Source organism: Entelurus aequoreus, linkage group LG08, assembly GCF_033978785.1.
Source record: "Entelurus aequoreus isolate RoL-2023_Sb linkage group LG08, RoL_Eaeq_v1.1, whole genome shotgun sequence".
NCBI lineage: Eukaryota > Metazoa > Chordata > Actinopteri > Syngnathiformes > Syngnathidae > Entelurus > Entelurus aequoreus.
This window is the reverse complement of record NC_084738.1, coordinates 32715071-32733096: the sequence shown is the minus strand read 5'-3', so window position 1 is coordinate 32733096 and position 18026 is coordinate 32715071. Positions and strand designations below refer to the sequence as shown.

The 18026-nt window shown below is 36.6% G+C and overlaps 1 protein-coding gene across 4 annotated transcripts in view; it reads right to left on the bottom strand.

Annotated features, from left to right (window-relative positions):
- The window catches only part of unc13d (unc-13 homolog D (C. elegans)), a 48715-nt gene that overhangs the window by 22182 nt on the left and 8507 nt on the right, over positions 1–18026 (bottom strand). For 2 of the 4 annotated variants that reach the window (XM_062056277.1, XM_062056275.1), the window contains exons 1-14: positions 15875–15956; positions 11421–11453; positions 11014–11070; positions 10865–10921; positions 10682–10789; positions 9005–9064; positions 8816–8882; positions 3810–3990; positions 3695–3739; positions 3526–3597; positions 2709–2778; positions 2540–2644; positions 1309–1401; positions 1129–1229 (exon numbers count right to left, since the gene is read on the bottom strand). In XM_062056277.1, coding sequence (XP_061912261.1) covers positions 1129–1229; positions 1309–1401; positions 2540–2644; positions 2709–2778; positions 3526–3597; positions 3695–3739; positions 3810–3990; positions 8816–8882; positions 9005–9064; positions 10682–10789; positions 10865–10921; positions 11014–11070; positions 11421–11453; positions 15875–15934 — 1109 coding nt within the window. In that variant the 5' untranslated portion in view covers positions 15935–15956. Of the gene's footprint in view, positions 1–1128; positions 1230–1308; positions 1402–2539; positions 2645–2708; positions 2779–3525; positions 3598–3694; positions 3740–3809; positions 3991–8815; positions 8883–9004; positions 9065–10681; positions 10790–10864; positions 10922–11013; positions 11071–11420; positions 11454–15874; positions 15957–18026 lie in introns of those variants that run through there. The other 2 variants (XM_062056276.1, XM_062056278.1) reach the window with 2 other exon arrangements.

Below are 18026 nucleotides of genomic sequence, written 5' to 3'. Positions count from 1 at the left end.
GCGGTCCGAAGCTAATTTTTCAATGGCCCGCGGTACAATATGAAAATACTATTAAAAAAAATACATAAAAAAGTGGAATAAAAAGCAAACAGGTGCAATGTAATGAGAACAAGTTGCAATGTTGACTCTAATAACACAAAGCTGCCATGCTTTATAGCAGTCATTGCTCAAAAAATTATAGTGAATCAAAATCAATGTTGTTATGAATTATTAACATATTCAAGGCTCCTATTACTTCACATCAAAAATTCCACTTTGACATTTTTTTGGGCGAAAATATTACATATTTTTTGTGTTTGCTGTATAAAAAACTAAGTTATTTTTTGACAAAAAGGGCATATAACAAGCAAACAAAAAAAAACATGAAAAAAATGATTAAAAACTGATAATCAACGGATAGATCTGAAGTTGCTCTATAGACTTAAGCGTTGAAAGATTAAAAAAACCAAACTTTTATGAGTGGGGCCCTTTTGCATTCCCGGGAATTAGAGTGGGACTTTAAAACAAGTATTAAAGTATTAAAAAGTTTTCAAAGCAATGTTGTCATTAATTATTAACCTATTTTAGAATCCAATTGCTTTGCATCAAATATTCCACTTTGAACATTTTTGGGAGGAAATGTTGTGTTTTTGAAATAAAAAACTGGGTTTTGTAAAAAAAAGAGCATAAGACATAAAGAAATACACGTTATATCAATAGATATACCTGAAGTTACCATTCAAGTTGATCTATAGATTCTAGCGTAGTTGAACACAACAAAATAAAAATAATATGTGACTTATTTTTAACATTTTAATGATTGGAACCCTTGCGGGTCCCCGGGACCAAGCTTGAGGGAAGCCTTAAAGGTTAATAAAAAAATGTACGTATTGTATTGGTTTTGAAAATAGAAAATATCAAAATGGCCCCCGAATGCTTAGATTTTTCAGTATGCGGCCCTCAGTGGAAAAAGTTTGGACACCCCCGCACTACAACATTATGCCCATATAAAGGCATTACCATCATACATAATATGCTATTCAATAGGTATTTGCCTTATCATAACATTGTAATTTCGTGCTTAAAAACACTTTATCAGGAGGTTTTGTAGGTTCTTATCAAATATTGTTCCAGGTGATGTTTGCTCACGCCAAATCCTGGAGAAAAGGTGAGAGGTCGTTCTGCGTAGCGTACTGTTCCAGTAGAGTCTGAGCCTCACCACACAGTTCTCCTTTCCACGTAACGCAACTCTTTGAACAACGGAACAAGATGTGGGAGTAAAGTGAAGATGAGGAATATTTTTTCAAAAGGCTGAAAAGGTCCTTTTACCTTATGTTTGGAAATGTAAGATAGGACAAACTGCTGCAGGATCCCACAGTAGTTGATGTAAGCGTTTCGACCTGCGCTTAGTGTCCCGTCTCTCTGTCAGTTACATGATACATACTTTTCTTTAAAATCACCAAATACATGACAAATTTGATTCAACTTGTAATATTGTAACACCAATAGTCATGTAAGCCTAAAGGCACTTACTGTAATACACCTAAGTTCTAAAATGTAACCTTTTTTTTATAATAACAGTACAGAGAAATATTACTCTATCTGTGGGAATTACTCCGATATATTGACCACAGTTTTATTTTTCTCGTGCTTGCACATGCATCTTCCATTGTTGCCATTTCTAATACAAAGTAGCATATAGTTCAAACTTATATCTGTCAGTAGACTCCATATGGAAGCGCTAATAACTACAACATGGCTGACGGGGAGAAGACGCAGTCGAAGTGGAGGCACGTAAGTAAGACAGCGCATCCTGAAGAAATACTCAGAAAGCGGCTCGAAGATGATCTGTAAAACGTAATCTATGCAACATTTTGAGCAAAGAACAACCGTTACACGTTATGGTAACCACAAAGAAGTGTTAAAATGTAGAAAATAAAATTCGTAATATGACCCGTCTAAGTGAAAACTTTCAAGTAATATCAGTAACATGGTGTACTGGGACATGATGAATTGGTCCACACACAGTAAACCCTCGTTAATTGCTGTTAATTGGTTCCAACCCTGACCGTGTTAAATTAATTCACGCGTAGTCAAAATTAACTATAAATCCAATATATTTTTTAGCTCGAGCTTGAAAACGTGTTTACGTCCTTTTAAAATAGAGGTTGTAACCCTCTAGACATAAAAAGACCCAGAGAGGGACCTTTACACTTGTTTGTTCCTACATATTTAAGCTGCCTGAGGCCGAGCCAATCAGTGGCCATGATACTGAACCGCGCACTCTGATTGTTTGGTCTCATCTAGTGGCCAATACTACGGTCCTATTGATATATTTAGCTCATTTAGTCATCCATCACAGACTCAAACGGGTTCCACTGTACTGAACTGCATTTTCCCTTTCTTTAAGTACCACAATGCATAAAAAGTCCAAAAAAGAGGTACAGTAGCAGTCCATTTGATTGCTAAAGATACAAATTAAATGGAAAAAAAAGTGAAGTGAGTACTGTAGTGGACAATCAGGGTACAAACGTGTCAGTTTTCGAGGGATGCGTTTTACCTTTTTATGGATAAACTTGAGCTGGAGGTGACAATGTCCACGGTCAGGGTACGTCTCTGTTCTGGGCTCTAGATGGTACCAGTTGTCTTCAGTACAGTGTAGGTCCTCAAATGAGAAGGACAATTATTCCAAAGTCTAGTCAGTCATACAACAAAATATTTTTTTGTACCTGGAGTTTTATGACAATTTTCCCCAAAAAGTCGTCGGTCCCGCTCTCCTTTTTGGCCTCCTTAATCATTCTGAAGGAGCAAAAAAATAAAATAAAAAATAATTATATATATATATATATATATATATATATATATATATATATATATATATATATATATATATATATATATATATATATATATATATATATATATATATATATATATATATATATATATATATATATATATATACATACAGTACAGGCCGAAAGTTTGGACACACCTTCTCCTCATTTCAATGTGTTCTCTTTATTTTCATGACTATTTACATTGTAGATTGTCACTGAAGGCATTACAACTATGACACCTGTGAAGTGAAAATAGTCAGTGACTGCCAAGAGTGAATGCAAGAGAATGCCAAGAGTGTGCAAAACAGTAATCAGAGCAAAGAGTGGCTATTTTGAAGAAACTAGAATATTACACATGTTTTCAGTTATTTCACCTTTTTTGTTAAGTACATAACTCCACATAGTTTTGATGCCTTCAGTGACAATCTACAATGTAAATAGTCATGAAAATAAAGAAAACCCATTGAATGAGAAGGTGTGTCCAAACTTTTGGCCTGTTCTGTATATATATATATATAATATATATATATATATATATATATATATATATATATATATATATATATATATATATATATATATATATATATATATATATATATATATATATATATATATACATACATATATACATATAATGTATATATGTGTATATATAATGTACTGTCTGTCTAAATTGCTAGTAGGGCAAAGTAAAGCTTGTTGCCTTTTTAAACTAGTAAAGTTGGTTTTGAACTCCTCCAGTTTCTGAGCGAGTGAGACCTCCTCGTCCTTATCCCTAGAACAACAACAATGACCCAATGAGGTGATTTTAAGGCACTAGACAGTAGAGTTATGAAAGTTTTTGAGCTGCTGTTGTTGTTGTTGTTTTTTACCACATCTCAAGATGGAAGCTGGCGCCCAGGATGTTGTCAAACTCCCTGAACACAAAGCAGGATTACACAAAGCCTGATGTTTTTTTAAGCACACATTCAAAGCATTCGGGCTCACAGTATAAACGTCTCGTTCCAAATGGGGTTGAGAGTCTGCATCTTTATGTCTGTCTGATAAATCTTATCATCAGACACGGCATCCTTCACCACATATTTGGAGGCTTTGGATCGAGATCGACGTGTGCGTTTTTCTTCTTCATCCTCCAGTATTGTCAGCAAGCAATATGGGTCACTAAAACCTGAACAACGAGAAATTATTATTGTCTTTTTTTTGGTATATTTTTGTATTGTTGGATAAGAGCAAAATCAAACAAAGCAACTAAATCCCTAAATGTCATTGCAAAATTGTAATTTTCAAATAAAACATAATCAGTCAGACAGTCTACTTTATAGTTCACATTATGATTTATGCAAATGTAACCATGTTATGTTCCCAAATGCAACTTATAAAACACACAAACTTTTACTTAAAACTGACAAACTACTTGGAACAAGAGATGTTCCGGTCAGGATTTAATGCCGCCGATTCCATTACTGATCATCCATGAGTGAGCTTGGCTGATACCAATGCTGATTACTGCATAAACTGTAATATTTCAATTTATTTATGTCGAGTGCAATTGACAGTTTAATAATATCAACACAGTATTTAAACTAGTTCCTTATTTTTCTTTCATTACATACAATTGTTTGAGCAAAACAAAGTCAAGAGTGCACAATAATTAAACAAATGTAAAAACTACTATGTACTACTCATTCAAATCCTTCGGTCCTCGTGTGTCCATGGAATTATTCCTTGAATTTGTAACGTCAACAAAAACTAAAAAAGATAAACATATTTTGAGAGAATAAAAATATAAATCTAATCACTCTAGTGATTAGATTGCAATGGCGCCCCATAATACACCTGCTGTGAACCTGTTTTTATGTTTTATTTATTTTATTTATTTATTTTTTATCGTGTTCTGTTTGTGTTGTGTTGTGTTTGCTCGGTTCTCGTATTATCTTTTAACCTGCCCATTGTACAGCACTTTGGCTACCCCTGTGGTAAATTTTAAATGTGCTTTATAAATAAAGTTGATTTGATTTGATGTTGATTTGATTAGTATCAGTAGGATACTGATAGTATTTGACATAGATGAAGCTTTTGATGATGCTTTGTGACAAACATTGTCCATGGAAACAACTCAGTAGACATCAGAAAAAGAACAATCAACCATGGATGTGCGAAGGGGATTGAAAAATGCTTGTAATAAAAATAACACTTTATATAGAAAATATATTAAACAAAGATACATAGAGGCAGAAAATAAGTATACGAAAATTATAAGAACAAGCTAACTAGCATACTACAAACATGTAAAACAGAATATTACATTAAATTATTAGACAGGAACAAAAACAACATTAGCACAACATGGAGCATCCTAAATAGCATCATTAAAAATGGCACTAAGAGGGATTACCCACAATACTTCTCAGAAACGTAAAACATGACCGTATGAAGGAAGCAGTTGAAAGCTTCAATACCTACTTTGTAAATATTGGACCAAAATTGGAGGAAAAGATTTTAGACGTAGTGTCAATTGAGGACTTCAATGACACCATAGATAGAAATTCCAACTCAATGTTCTTCACGGACGTGACACCAGAGGAAATAGTTAAAATTGTGAATAAATGCAAATCCAAGAACTCTATTGATTGTAATAGAATTGGAAACGATAAAAAGGGTTATTGAATACATTTCAGAACTATTGACGTACATCAGTAACCTATCATTTCAAACAGGCAAATTCACAAACAAAATGAAAATAACAAAAGTTGTACCAATTTATAAGACTGGAGACAAATACCAGTTTACAAACTACAGACCTGTTTCCCTACTTCTACAATTTTCTAAAATTAATGACACTATTTAACAACAACTTGGGCAAATTCATAAACAAATATAGTTTTGGAGAACCAATATGGATGCAAAACCAACATTTCAACATCAATGGCATTAATTGAAATAACGGGAGAAATGACCAACGCAATAACTGGTAAACAGTGTGCAGCAGCAGTATTTATGGATTTAACAAAAGCATTTGACACAATTAATCATAATATCTTAATAAACAATTTAAACGGTATGGCATATATTATTTTGTTAGATTTTTTCAACACTTACATTACATCTCTCGATCAACTTAAGATCTATCAATATATAAAAAAAATGGTTTGTTGTATGCCCTTTTTTTTCAAAGAGAACCCTGTTTTTTATGGCAAAATCATAAAATATGGATTATTTTCCCCCAAAATTTCTTTGAAGTGGAATATTTAATGTGAAGTAATTGTATAGTCCTAAATAAGTCAATAATTCATAACACTATTGATTTTAATTCATTATTTTTGAGAGATGACCATTTAAAACAAAATCCCACTGAATTTCTTGGGTATCTAAAAGAGCCCCACTCATAAAAGTGTTAAAAAGAAGCCATACATTTTTTTTCATTACTTTTTTCTTATATTGTATTTTTAGAATGTGCCGTGGTGCTTTAAAAAAAAATGCTGTGGGCAGCATTTTCGGCACCCCAGATTTAGACATTAAAACTATTTTTCAAGAGTTTGCAAGCAATATAAGGTTGCAGGAATGCAATTACTGTGCTGGGATGTTCCAAATAGGTCTTCTAAAAAAGCAGAGCCTAGATGCCTCTGTTATCAACAACTACAGACCAATTTCAAATCTACCATTCATAAGTAAAATAATTGAGAAAGTTGTCCTCCAACAACTAAATCACTTCTTGGCTTCTACTGGCTGCCACAACAACTTCCAGTCAGGATTTCGACCTCTTCATAGCACAGAGACGGCCCTTCTTAAAGTTATAAATGACATCCGTCTAAACACAGACTCTGGCAAAACTTCAGTATTAATGCTTTTGGACCTCAGTGCTGCATTTGACACTGTCGACCACTCAATACTTTTGGACAGGTTGGAAAACTGGGTGGGGATCTCAGGCACAGTTTTAAGCTGGTTCAAGTCATATCTACAAGATAGGAACTATTTTGTTTCCATTGGTGACTTTGTATCAGAACCAACCAACGTAACGTGTGGAGTCCCCCAAGGTTCAATCTTGGGGCCGACTTTATTTAACATCTATATGCTCCCACTAGGACAAATCATGCAAAATAATAACATTGACCATCATTGCTATGCCGATGACACCCAAATCTATGTAGCGCTATCACCAAATGACTATCGCCCAATAGATCTTCTGTGCCAGTGCATTGAGCAAGTCAAACACTGGATGTGCCAAAATTTCCTACAACTAAATGAAGATAAAACTGAGATAATTGTTTTTGGTGCTAAAAAAGAAAGGTTTAAAGTCATCCAACACCTTCAATCACTGTCCCTGAAAACCTCAAATAAAGCCAGAAATCTTGGGGTTATTTTAGATTCTGATTTACATTTCGACAGTCACATCAAATCAGTAACAAAATCGGCCTACTATCACCTCAAAAATGTAAAAAGACTTAGAGGGCTCATGTCAGCTCAAGACTTAGAAAAACTTGTACATGCCTTTATTACCAGTAGGCTAGACTATTGTAATGGTCTCCTTGCAGGTCTTCCCAAAAAAACTGTCAGGCAGCTACAGCTTGTTCAGAACGCTGCTGCTAGAGTTCTAACAAAGACCAAAAAATGTGAGCACATTACACCAATTCTTAAATCCTTACATTGGCTCCCTGTACATCAGAGAATAGATTTCAAAATCCTCCTGCTCACATATAAATCACTACATGGTCTAGGGCCCAAGTATATCACTGATATGCTCCCACTATATACGCCCTCTAGATCACTAAGATCTTCTGAGACCAATCTGTTAGCGGTTCCAAGAGTAAACTCAAATCAAGGGAGATCATCATTCAGTCACTATGCAACACATAGCTGGAATAAACTTCCTGAAGATGTCAGACTCTCCCCAACTCTCACTACTTTTAAAACTAGACTGAAGACTTTTATGTTCACCTTAGCTTTCAGCTAAATCTTTTAATCTTTTAACTTTTAACGTCTGCACTGTTTTTATTTTTATTGTCTGCATTTTAATTTTGCTTTTATTTTCTTTCATTTCACTTTGTTGTCTGTGAAGCACTTTGAGTCTGCCTTGTGTATGAAAAGCGCTATACAAATAAAGTTGCCTTGCCTTGCCTTGCCTAAATAGGACTAACTGTTTCAATACTGAATGTACATTTGTTTTACCTTATGAGTAAGCTTCATCATTAGAAAAGTGGGCCTTAAAGTCAAGATCAATTTCCATGTTTGACCTGTGACCTGTAAGCTCTGACTCTACTGTTCAATAGTCCATCCATCCATCCATTTTCTACCGCTTATTCCCTTCAGGGTCGCGGGGGGCGCTGGAGCCTATCTCAGCTACAAACAGATGTATTTGTGCTCATGTGTGAGTGTGAGCTACACACAAATTAAGCAGCAACAACAACCATGCAGGCAAACTAAAGATTACAACAGGTGCACTGCAAATAATTTGCCACTTGCCAAGATTTAACATTTTATTTTGAGAAATCTCCCTAGTTTTAAGAGCTATTTACTTATTTTTAGTCATTGACTTTACATCATAATCTTAATGTTAGCATATATAATTATATTTTGACCAGTTTAAAATGTGTAAAATTGAGAAAATAAGATATTTTGGTTTTATCAACATGACAAATCTTGTTTAAAGATTCTGGGCCATCCCTGTATGCTTAATTTAAGAATTGCAAGTTGAATAGTTCTTAATTTCAGAATAAAATACTTATTTCAAGCTCAAAAGTCTTGTTTAATTAGTAGATGTGCAAATCTTAATTTAGGATGTCTAATCAAGTAAAATGAACTAACTGCGTGGACAGAACATTTTAATAGTTTTTAATATTTTTTCCTAAAATCTAATCTTTTTATCAGTATTGGTATCAGCATTACTAGCCCTGTATTTGGTATCAGACCTATACCAAATATTGCAACCCCTGCTGATTGCTGACCAACAATGATCAATGCAACACGAAAGAATATGAGGCTTGACAAGAACTCACCACTGATATCTTTTCCCAGAATCCCTTTGGCTTCCTTTACAGTGACCATTAGGCAGCAAACAGGCGGCTGTAAGGTGCAAACTATTTAGAAATTTCTAAAATAATTATTTACGGCTACTAGAAAATCACATATTGCGGTGGAAAATGAAATGCTTGATGTTGATATTGAAATATTAGTGTTTTTCTTACCTCTGCGTTCTGCATTTTCTCCATCAGAGCTTCATGCTCTGACTCTGTCATGGTGAGGGCCTGATCAAAATTGTCAGTTAAAGATATTTGTATTTATTTATAATTAATAATAGCATGCGGCATGCATAAACTAGTGCAGTTAAACGATTATTTTTTAATCAGATTATTTACACTTTTGAATTGGGGTTAAACACAATTAATCAGACATTATTTTACTCGTTTGCATAATTTAAATTAATTTCAAAATGACCCCAAATGTAATTTTAGTATCAAAATGTAATGGGCCTTTTTTTAAAAATGTTTTACTTGAATGTAGGTAATTTTTCTATTTTAAAGTGAAATTTGTCAAGCAGCACACCAGCCGGAGTCTTTGCCCTGACGTATGCATTGACCTGATCCCTGACTCTGCACTTCAGGTAACTATCCACAGTTAAGGTAAAGGAGCATGTGTGCCCAAAATAAATTGGATGATGCGTTTTTACATGATTAATGCAATCATTGTCTGTGATTAATTGCATGAGTTAATGCAGTGGTCCCCAAACTACGGCCCGCGCGCCGAATACGGCCCACCAGCCTCCAAAATCCGGCCCGCCGGAAGTCTCAAGTTTTTTTATTTGTCCGACCACTTCTATGTTAGAGGAATATACAGTATACATACATATATATATATATATATATATATATATATATATATATGTATATATATATATATATATGTATGTATATGTATGCATACTGTATATATATATATATATATATATATATATATATATATATATATATATATATATATATATATATATATACTGTAAACATATATATATATATATATATATATATATATATATATATATATATATATATATATATATATATATATATATATATATATACTGTAAATATATCTATATCTATCTATATATATATATATATATATATATATATATATATATATATATATATATATATATATATATATATATATATATATATATATACACACACACACACACACACCGCCAGGCCCCCGGCCACATTTTTTTAACCCAATGCGGCCCCCGAGTCAAAAAGTTTGGGGACCCCTGAGTTAATGCATTAAATTTGACAACTGTAATATAAACTGTAGATAATGACAATGGTATTGGTTTAGTCTAGGGCAGTCAAACTTAGTGCATTAACTCATGCGATTAATCAAAAAAAATTGCATTAACCATATATACGTAAATGTAGATTAATAACACATTTATTTTGATCAGTGATCAGGTCAATGCATACGTCAGTGCAAAGATGAACGAGGAGACTTTGACTGGTGTGCTCACTGGCAAATTTCACTTCAAAATACATTTTGACTGAACTTAAAAAAAAACGATTACCAAATTTTGAGCAAATAAATTACGTGCTCTCAAGTAAAACATAAAAAAAAATATTTGTGTATGAAATTCTGAAAATAAAATTGCATATCATGTTTTTTTTTTAGGTTATTTGAAATATGTAACCAAGTAATTAATCAGATTGATTTTTTTTAAATTATCATTTGACAGCACAAGTTTATTTACATTGCAGTACATCACATATTTGCACATGTCTGAAAAGGAGTAGGAAGAAGCACAGTTTACAGTATTTCATTTATTTAAGCATTTATTTGCCAATGCTGGTTAACTTGTGTGAGATGTTTACCTCTTGAATGTACTGGTGAAGTTGGTTATCTGTGAAGACCTCAGCTGATGTCGACTTGCCCATTTTATGTGTAATAGTGTACAACAACTCCTTATACAGAGGGTTTAGCTTTTAATAGAAGCAGAGGAAATGATAACATAAAGCAACATACATTCAAAATGTACAGTTAGTGACATATTTTACCTCCACCTCTTTGTGGCGACGTGCCTTCTCTTCCGGGCTTTCCTCGTCTTTAAAATCCTGACGGAAGCAGCACATCATAGTTGCTGATCAGCACAGTGGACAAATTAAGATCATTTAATATTGAAATATTTATGTAGAAATGTGCCCACCCTCCTGTATCGTATTTTCCTCGTCTGGCCCAGTTTACGTACATGGCCCGGAGATAACTTGCAAGGAAAAGACAAATAACGGTGACACAAATGTTGCAGTTACACAAAATTTTGTGCAACAAATAAATAAATGGGTTATACTTGTATAGCGCTTTTCTACCTTCAAGGTACTCAAAGCGCTTTGACAGTACTTCCACATTTACCCATTCACACACACATTCACACACTGCCATGCAAGGCGCTAACCAGCAGCCATCAGAGGCAAAGGGTGAAGTGTCTTGCCCAAGGACACAACGGACGTGACTAGGAAGGTAGAAGGTGGGAATTGAACCCCAGTAACCAGCAACACTCTGATTGCTGGCACAGCCACTCTACCAACTTCGCCACGCCGTCCTGTAACAACTTACCTGCCTGAGCCTCGTTGAGCCGGGGTCCTGGTACTTAAATGACAAAGATTGCTCAATTAATTGACATGGTAATAGCAATGAAATCAAACCCATTTCCAAAGACAACCACAACTATAAAGGCTCATAGGAAACTTTTGACTTTTGTTGCAAACTTCCTCAAATTGTGGTTGTGAAACTGAGGCAACAGTATATGGCAGAATTACAAGACACTCAAGATAAACCTACAATATTTATAAGCGTTTATTGATAAGGGTGGTTAAAAGAGCAGTGCGATACAAACGTGCTCAGGGGTGTCAAACGTACGTCCCGCGGACCAAATCAGGCCCACGAACAGGTTTTTTCCGGCCCGCGAGATGAGTTTGTATAAAAATGAGCAAACATTTTTGAATGAATCTGCTGTTCTAAATGTGTCCACTAGATCAGTGTTTTTCAACCACTGTGCCGTGGCACACTAGTATGCCGTGAGACACAGTCTGGTGTGCCGTGGGAGATTATCTAATTTCCCCTAATTTGGTTAAAAACATTTTTTGCAAAACAGTAATAATAGTCTGCAAATTATCACCAAAAATTATTCCCGGGCGCGGCCATTGCTGCTGCTCACTGCTCCCCTCACCTCCCAGGGGGTGATCAAGGGTGATGGGTCAAATGCAGTGAATAATTTCGCCACACCTAGTGTGTGTGGGACAATTATTGGTACTTGAACTTTAATGTGTTGTTGTTGAGTGTCTGTGCTCTCTAGAGCTCGGCAGAGTAACCGTGTAATACTCTTCCATATCAGTAGGTGGCAGCCGATAGCTAATTGTTTTGTAGATGTCGGAAACATCTACAAAACATATAAATGTAAAAAACAACAACATTATGACTTGCACATTTTCAGAATGTGCTTGTTTTATTTTTAAACAAAGAAAACAATCTCAAGCTGTCTTTATTTTTAAGTTATCATGCCATATTTGTCAGGAACTCGCATGGCTGCGGTATTTGTGACCCCAAGATGCAGGAACCAGGAGGACAGCAAGAAGATAAGATGATTTTAATATGATTAACAGAAGGGGAAGCAGTCTTGCATGTAACGGTTCACAAACATAAATCAATCCTCGAGCCCTGAGGAGCACGCGAGGCAGGCATAAAATAGAAGCTTGCTGATTAGCACCAGGTGTGGCCCGACTGCCTGTCAACAGCAGGTGAGGGGAAAACAGCACTCAGCGTAGACATGCAGAAAATGGAAATCAAAATAAGGGCACTGATAGGAAATAAACACAAAACAAGGAAGCACAAACAGAAACATCGTCACAATATTTTTACCAGCCCACTTGGGAATAGAATTTCCTCCATGGTCACCTGAGCTAAAATGAGTTGGACACCCCGTAGCCAAACCATTTAAAAGCAAATAATACAAATTGAATAAAGCTAGTGGTTAGAGTGTCCGCCCTGAGATCGGTAGGTTGGAGTTCAAATCCCAGCCGAGTCATACCAAAGACTATAAAAATGGGACCCGTTTCCCTCCCTGCTTGGCACTCAGCATCAAGGGTTGGAGTTGGGGGTTAAATCACCAAAATGATTCCCGGGCGCGGCGCCGCTGCTGCCCACTGCTCCACAAGGGGATGGGTCAAATGCAGAGGACAAATTTCACCACATCTCGTGTGTGTGTGACAATCATTGGTACTTTAATCTTTAAATCTGCTGCATCCCCCCGGTACTGCTGGGTTGCATCTGTGTTGCTGCAGTAATTGCGACATGAATTTTGTAACATACAGTAATCGCTGTTAATTAGTTCCAGACATGACACCAAAAATATCTGCAAAGTATAAATCATTATGAATAAATCAAGTATTTCCATAGCTAGAGCATAAAAGCAAGTTTGGTACCTTCTAAATATATTTCTCAACATTGTGAGAGCTCTCTAGACATGAAATGACAGCCTTTAGTCACATTTACTCTCTTGTAATCCAATATAGTAATGACACTGAACAGCGTGGTTCTGATTGGTTTTGGTCTCCTCTAGTGGCCAATACTACCATAGTATGGATATTTTAAGTACGTGTGGCCATTTTTATGCTTGAAAATGCTTAATTTAGGGCAAAAATGTTGTAGAATATGCTTACAAAAAACAAAAAAACTAAATCTACGATGTGGGGGAACTGCAACATTTGAAGCGCGATGTGATGAGGGACGACTGTACACACCCCGTGCATCTACGTCTCTAGAAGGCAAAAGCTCATATGTTTTCACGTGTCATGAATAATTTCATAATTTCATGCAACAGTAGTATGATTAATTTACCGCTAAAGCTCACGGAACAAGCAGTGCTTACACTTAACTAGTTGTACATTTGTACATGTACTGAAGTTAAAGTACCAATGATTGTCACACACACGCTAGGTGTGGCGAAATTATTCTCTGCATTTGACCCATCACCCTTGATCACCCCCTGGGAGGTGAGGGGAGCAGTGGGCAGCCGCGGTGGCCGCGCCCGGGAATCATTTTTGGTGATTTAACCTCCAATTCCAACCCTTGATGCTGAGTACCAAGCAGGGAGGTAATGGCTCCCATTTTTATAGTCTTTGGTATGACTCGGCCGGGGTTTGAACTCACAACCTACCGACCTCAGGGCGGACACTCTAACCACTAGGCCACTGAGAAGGAATCAAAGCCTCATCTTTACTTTGATGCTAAGATCATCCACGTAGAACAGGGGTGTCAAACGTACGGCCCGGGTTTTTTCCGGCCCGCGTGATGAGTTTGCCAAGTATAAAAATGAGCGTTTTGTTTTTTTTAACGAAAGAAACTGCAGTTCTAAATGTGTCCCTTGGATGTCACAATAGCAATTCTGTTAGGCAAGCAAACGGTTTATACCAAGCAAGAGGTACACAGCAAAGGGTGACTGTGGCTCCTCCTCCTCGACCCACATGAAACTTAAAACCTGCCGTTTTATGTCTTCTGCTTCGAACACATCGTCACTTAGCACCCTCGTTGCCCCAAAATGTCTCTGTCAGACATAAGAAAAGTGAACTTAACCCTTTTGAATAGTTTTTACATCCGTTTCTTACGGTTTGTTGAGTTAGCACTGGATTGATATGTGGACATGACCAAGGAGGTATTTGATACCTAGAAGAGTTTACATGTTGTGTATTTTGTTCAATCCCAGAAAGACTGTGACTTAAAGTTTAATCCTGGTTTTTGTAGATACACAGACAAAGTCTAAGCTCATTGTGTTTTTGAAGCTGCACCAATTTCCTCAGAATTGTCAACAAACTTGAAGTGTTTTGTCCAGAGGATTATTTGGGATTTGTATGTTTTCATTATGTGCTTGTTCTATTTTTGGCCAAAGTAAAACAAAGAAAACAACCTGGAGTTGTCTTTATTTTTAAGTTATCACGCCATGATTTTACAATTAAGGCCCACTTGGGAATAGATTTTCCTTCATGCGGCTCCTGAGCTAAAATGAGTTTGACACCCCTGATGTAGATCTTGCAAATGCATTGACACAATCCATTTCAGATGTCTTTTTTTAAAAGAAAAAATACCCTCTTAAACCAAGAGTTTAGAAGGTTAAACTGGCTAGGGTAAAGGAGTTAAGCCCAGAATTAAATGCTATCTAGTCGTTTGAAGTCAGAAAATGACAGTGGTTGTTTGACCTTTGAAACAAATCTGGCCAAAATCAGTCAAAAATCGCTCCAAAGTTGAGATGTTTACTGAACACATCCAGGTCGAGAAGTCATTTTACGATATGCCTATATGTGTTTTTGAAAGACGGCGTGTTAAAGAAGCACATAAACCTGCAGAAGGGTAGCGGATCAAGAATAGTGCCCAGTGGGACGCAATAAGAAAGGTGTACCTAAAACACCTTAGAGACCATTCAAGAGGAGCTCAGTCAGCAACGGCTTGGATTCAACGTTGATGTGATCTCTGCCGTGTCTTACAGTTCAAAGGAACTCATGTAAATGATCGCAAATACCATAACAAAGATGAGTTTTGACTGACATTGTTGGAGAAATGCTGATTTGGTGTTTTGTGCTCATCATGGTATTTTCAGTGTAAAGCAAATGTACTTGTACTGTAAATATCCTGGTTCAAAGCATGAGGGGCGTGCTTGCTCCTTTTAGAAATGTTCCAATGGGAAATTATATTTTTGCTTGGAATTTTTTTTTTTACTCTGCATCATCTGGTCACAAGCTCACACCCTAAAATAATGATGAGTCTCAGTCATGGACGGTAGCTCGAAATATCAGTTTCATTCAATAGAGTCCTATGAAACTATCATGACTCACATTAGCTGTTCTTTTTATGGGCAGAACAAATAAAGGTTTTAATTGTATGTATGTCTTGTTGATATTGATGTACAATAGATACATGACAATAAAGCTTTTGAAATCCAGCATCTATCCAAAAACAAAACTATTCAAATTAAAATAGTAATGATTATCACACCCATGTGAGTGTAGCGCAGTCCTTACCTGTTCAGGTGTTTTGAGTAAACGGTCCTCTGAACTGGTGGCCTCCCTCTGAGCTGACATAATGTCGTCTAATTAGCTGCCGTGCACTGCATGTATGAAGCAAGGAGCATAAACTGTCATATTTGGTATAACTACCACACAGGAAGTCATCACTTCCTCCAAAAAGGAGGTAGCCTCAATGACGAGGACTTTTCTAAAAGTAAAGCCACACTTTGTACCTACATCTGTCTCATTGCAAATTAGAAGTTGTAGTACATACAGTGCATCCAGAAAGTCTTCACTTTTTCCACATTTTGTTATGTTACAGCCTTATTCCAAAATGGAGTAAATACATTTTTGTCCTCAAAATTCTACACACAATACTCCATTATGACAGCATCATAGGTTTTAAAAAATAAAATATTGCAAATTTATTAAAGATAAAAAATTTAAAAATCACATATACAGAAGTCTCAATACTTTGTTGATGCAACTTTGACAGCCTCAAAAATGTTTGAATACGATGTCACAAGCTTGGCACACCTACTGTATCTTTGGACAATTTTGCCCATTCCTCTTTGCAGCACCTTTCAAGCTCCATCAGGTTGGATGGTAAGTCAATCAATCAATCAATCAATCAATCAATCAATCAATCAATCAATCAATGTTTATTTATATAGCCCTCAATCACAAGTGTCTCAAAGGGCTGTACAAGCCACAACGACATCCTCGGTACAGAGCCCACATACGGGCAAGGAAAACTCACCCCAGTGGGACGTCAATGTGAATGACTATGAGAAACCTTGGAGAGGACCGCATATGTGGGTAACCCCCCCTCTAGGGGAGACCGAAAGCAATGGATGTCGAGTGGGTCTGACATAATATTGTGAAAGTCCAACACATCAGCGAAAGTCCAGTCCATGGTGGGGCCAGCAGGAACCATCCCGATGGAGACGGGTCAGCAGCGTAGAGATGTCCCCATCTGATGGACAGGCTAGCGGTCCACCCCGGGTTGGGAGCAGAGTAGAAAAGAAAAGAAAAGAAAAGAAACGGCAGATCAACTAGTCTAAAAAGGGAGTCTATTTCAAGGCTAGAGTATACAAATGAGTTTTAAGATGAGACTTAAATGCTTCTACTGAGGTAGCATCTCTAACTTTTACCAGGAGGGCATTCCATAGTATTGGAGCCCGAATAGAAAACGCTCTATAGCCCGCAGACTTTTTTTGGGCTCTGGGAATCACTAATAAGCCGGAGTTCTTTGAACGCAGATTTCTTGCCGGGACATATGGTACAATACAATCATCAAGATAGGCAGGAGCTTGACCGTGTAGTATTTTATACGTAAGTAGTAAAACCTTAAAGTCGCATCTTAGGTGCACAGGAAGCCAGTGCAAGTGAGCCAGTATAGGCGTAATATGATCAAACTTTCTTGTTTTTGTCAAAAGTCTAGCAGCCGCATTTTGTACCATCTGTAATCTTTTAATGCTAGACATAGGGAGGCCCGAAAACAAAACGTTACAGTAATCGAGACGAGATGTAACGAACGCATGGATAATGATCTCAGCATCGCTTGTGGACAAAATGGAACGAATTTTAGCGATATTACGGAGATGAAAGAAGGCCGTTTTAGTAACACTCTTAATGTGTGACTCAAACGAGAGAGTTGGGTCGAAGATAATACCCAGATTCTTTACCGAGTCGCCTTGTTTAATTGTTTGGTTGTCAAATGTTAAGGTGGTATTATTAAATAGATGTCGGTGCTGAGCAGGACCGATAATCAGCATTTCCGTTTTCTTAGCGTTGAGTTGCAAAAAGTTAGCGGACATCCATTGTTTAATTTCATTAAGACACGCCTCCAGCTGACTACAATACGGCGTGTTGGTCAGCTTTAGGGGCATGTAGAGTTGGGTGTCATCAGCATAACAGTGAAAGCTAACACCGTATTTGCGTATGATGTCACCTAGCGGCAGCATGTAAATACTAAAGAGTGCAGGGCCAAGAACCGAACCCTAGGGAACTCCGCACGTTACCTTAACATAGTCCGAGGTCACATTGTTATGGGAGACACACTGCATCCTGTCAGTAAGATAAGAGTTAAACCAAGACAAGGCTAAGTCTGTCATCCCAATACGCGTTTTGATACGCTCTAATAAAATATTATGATCAACAGTAT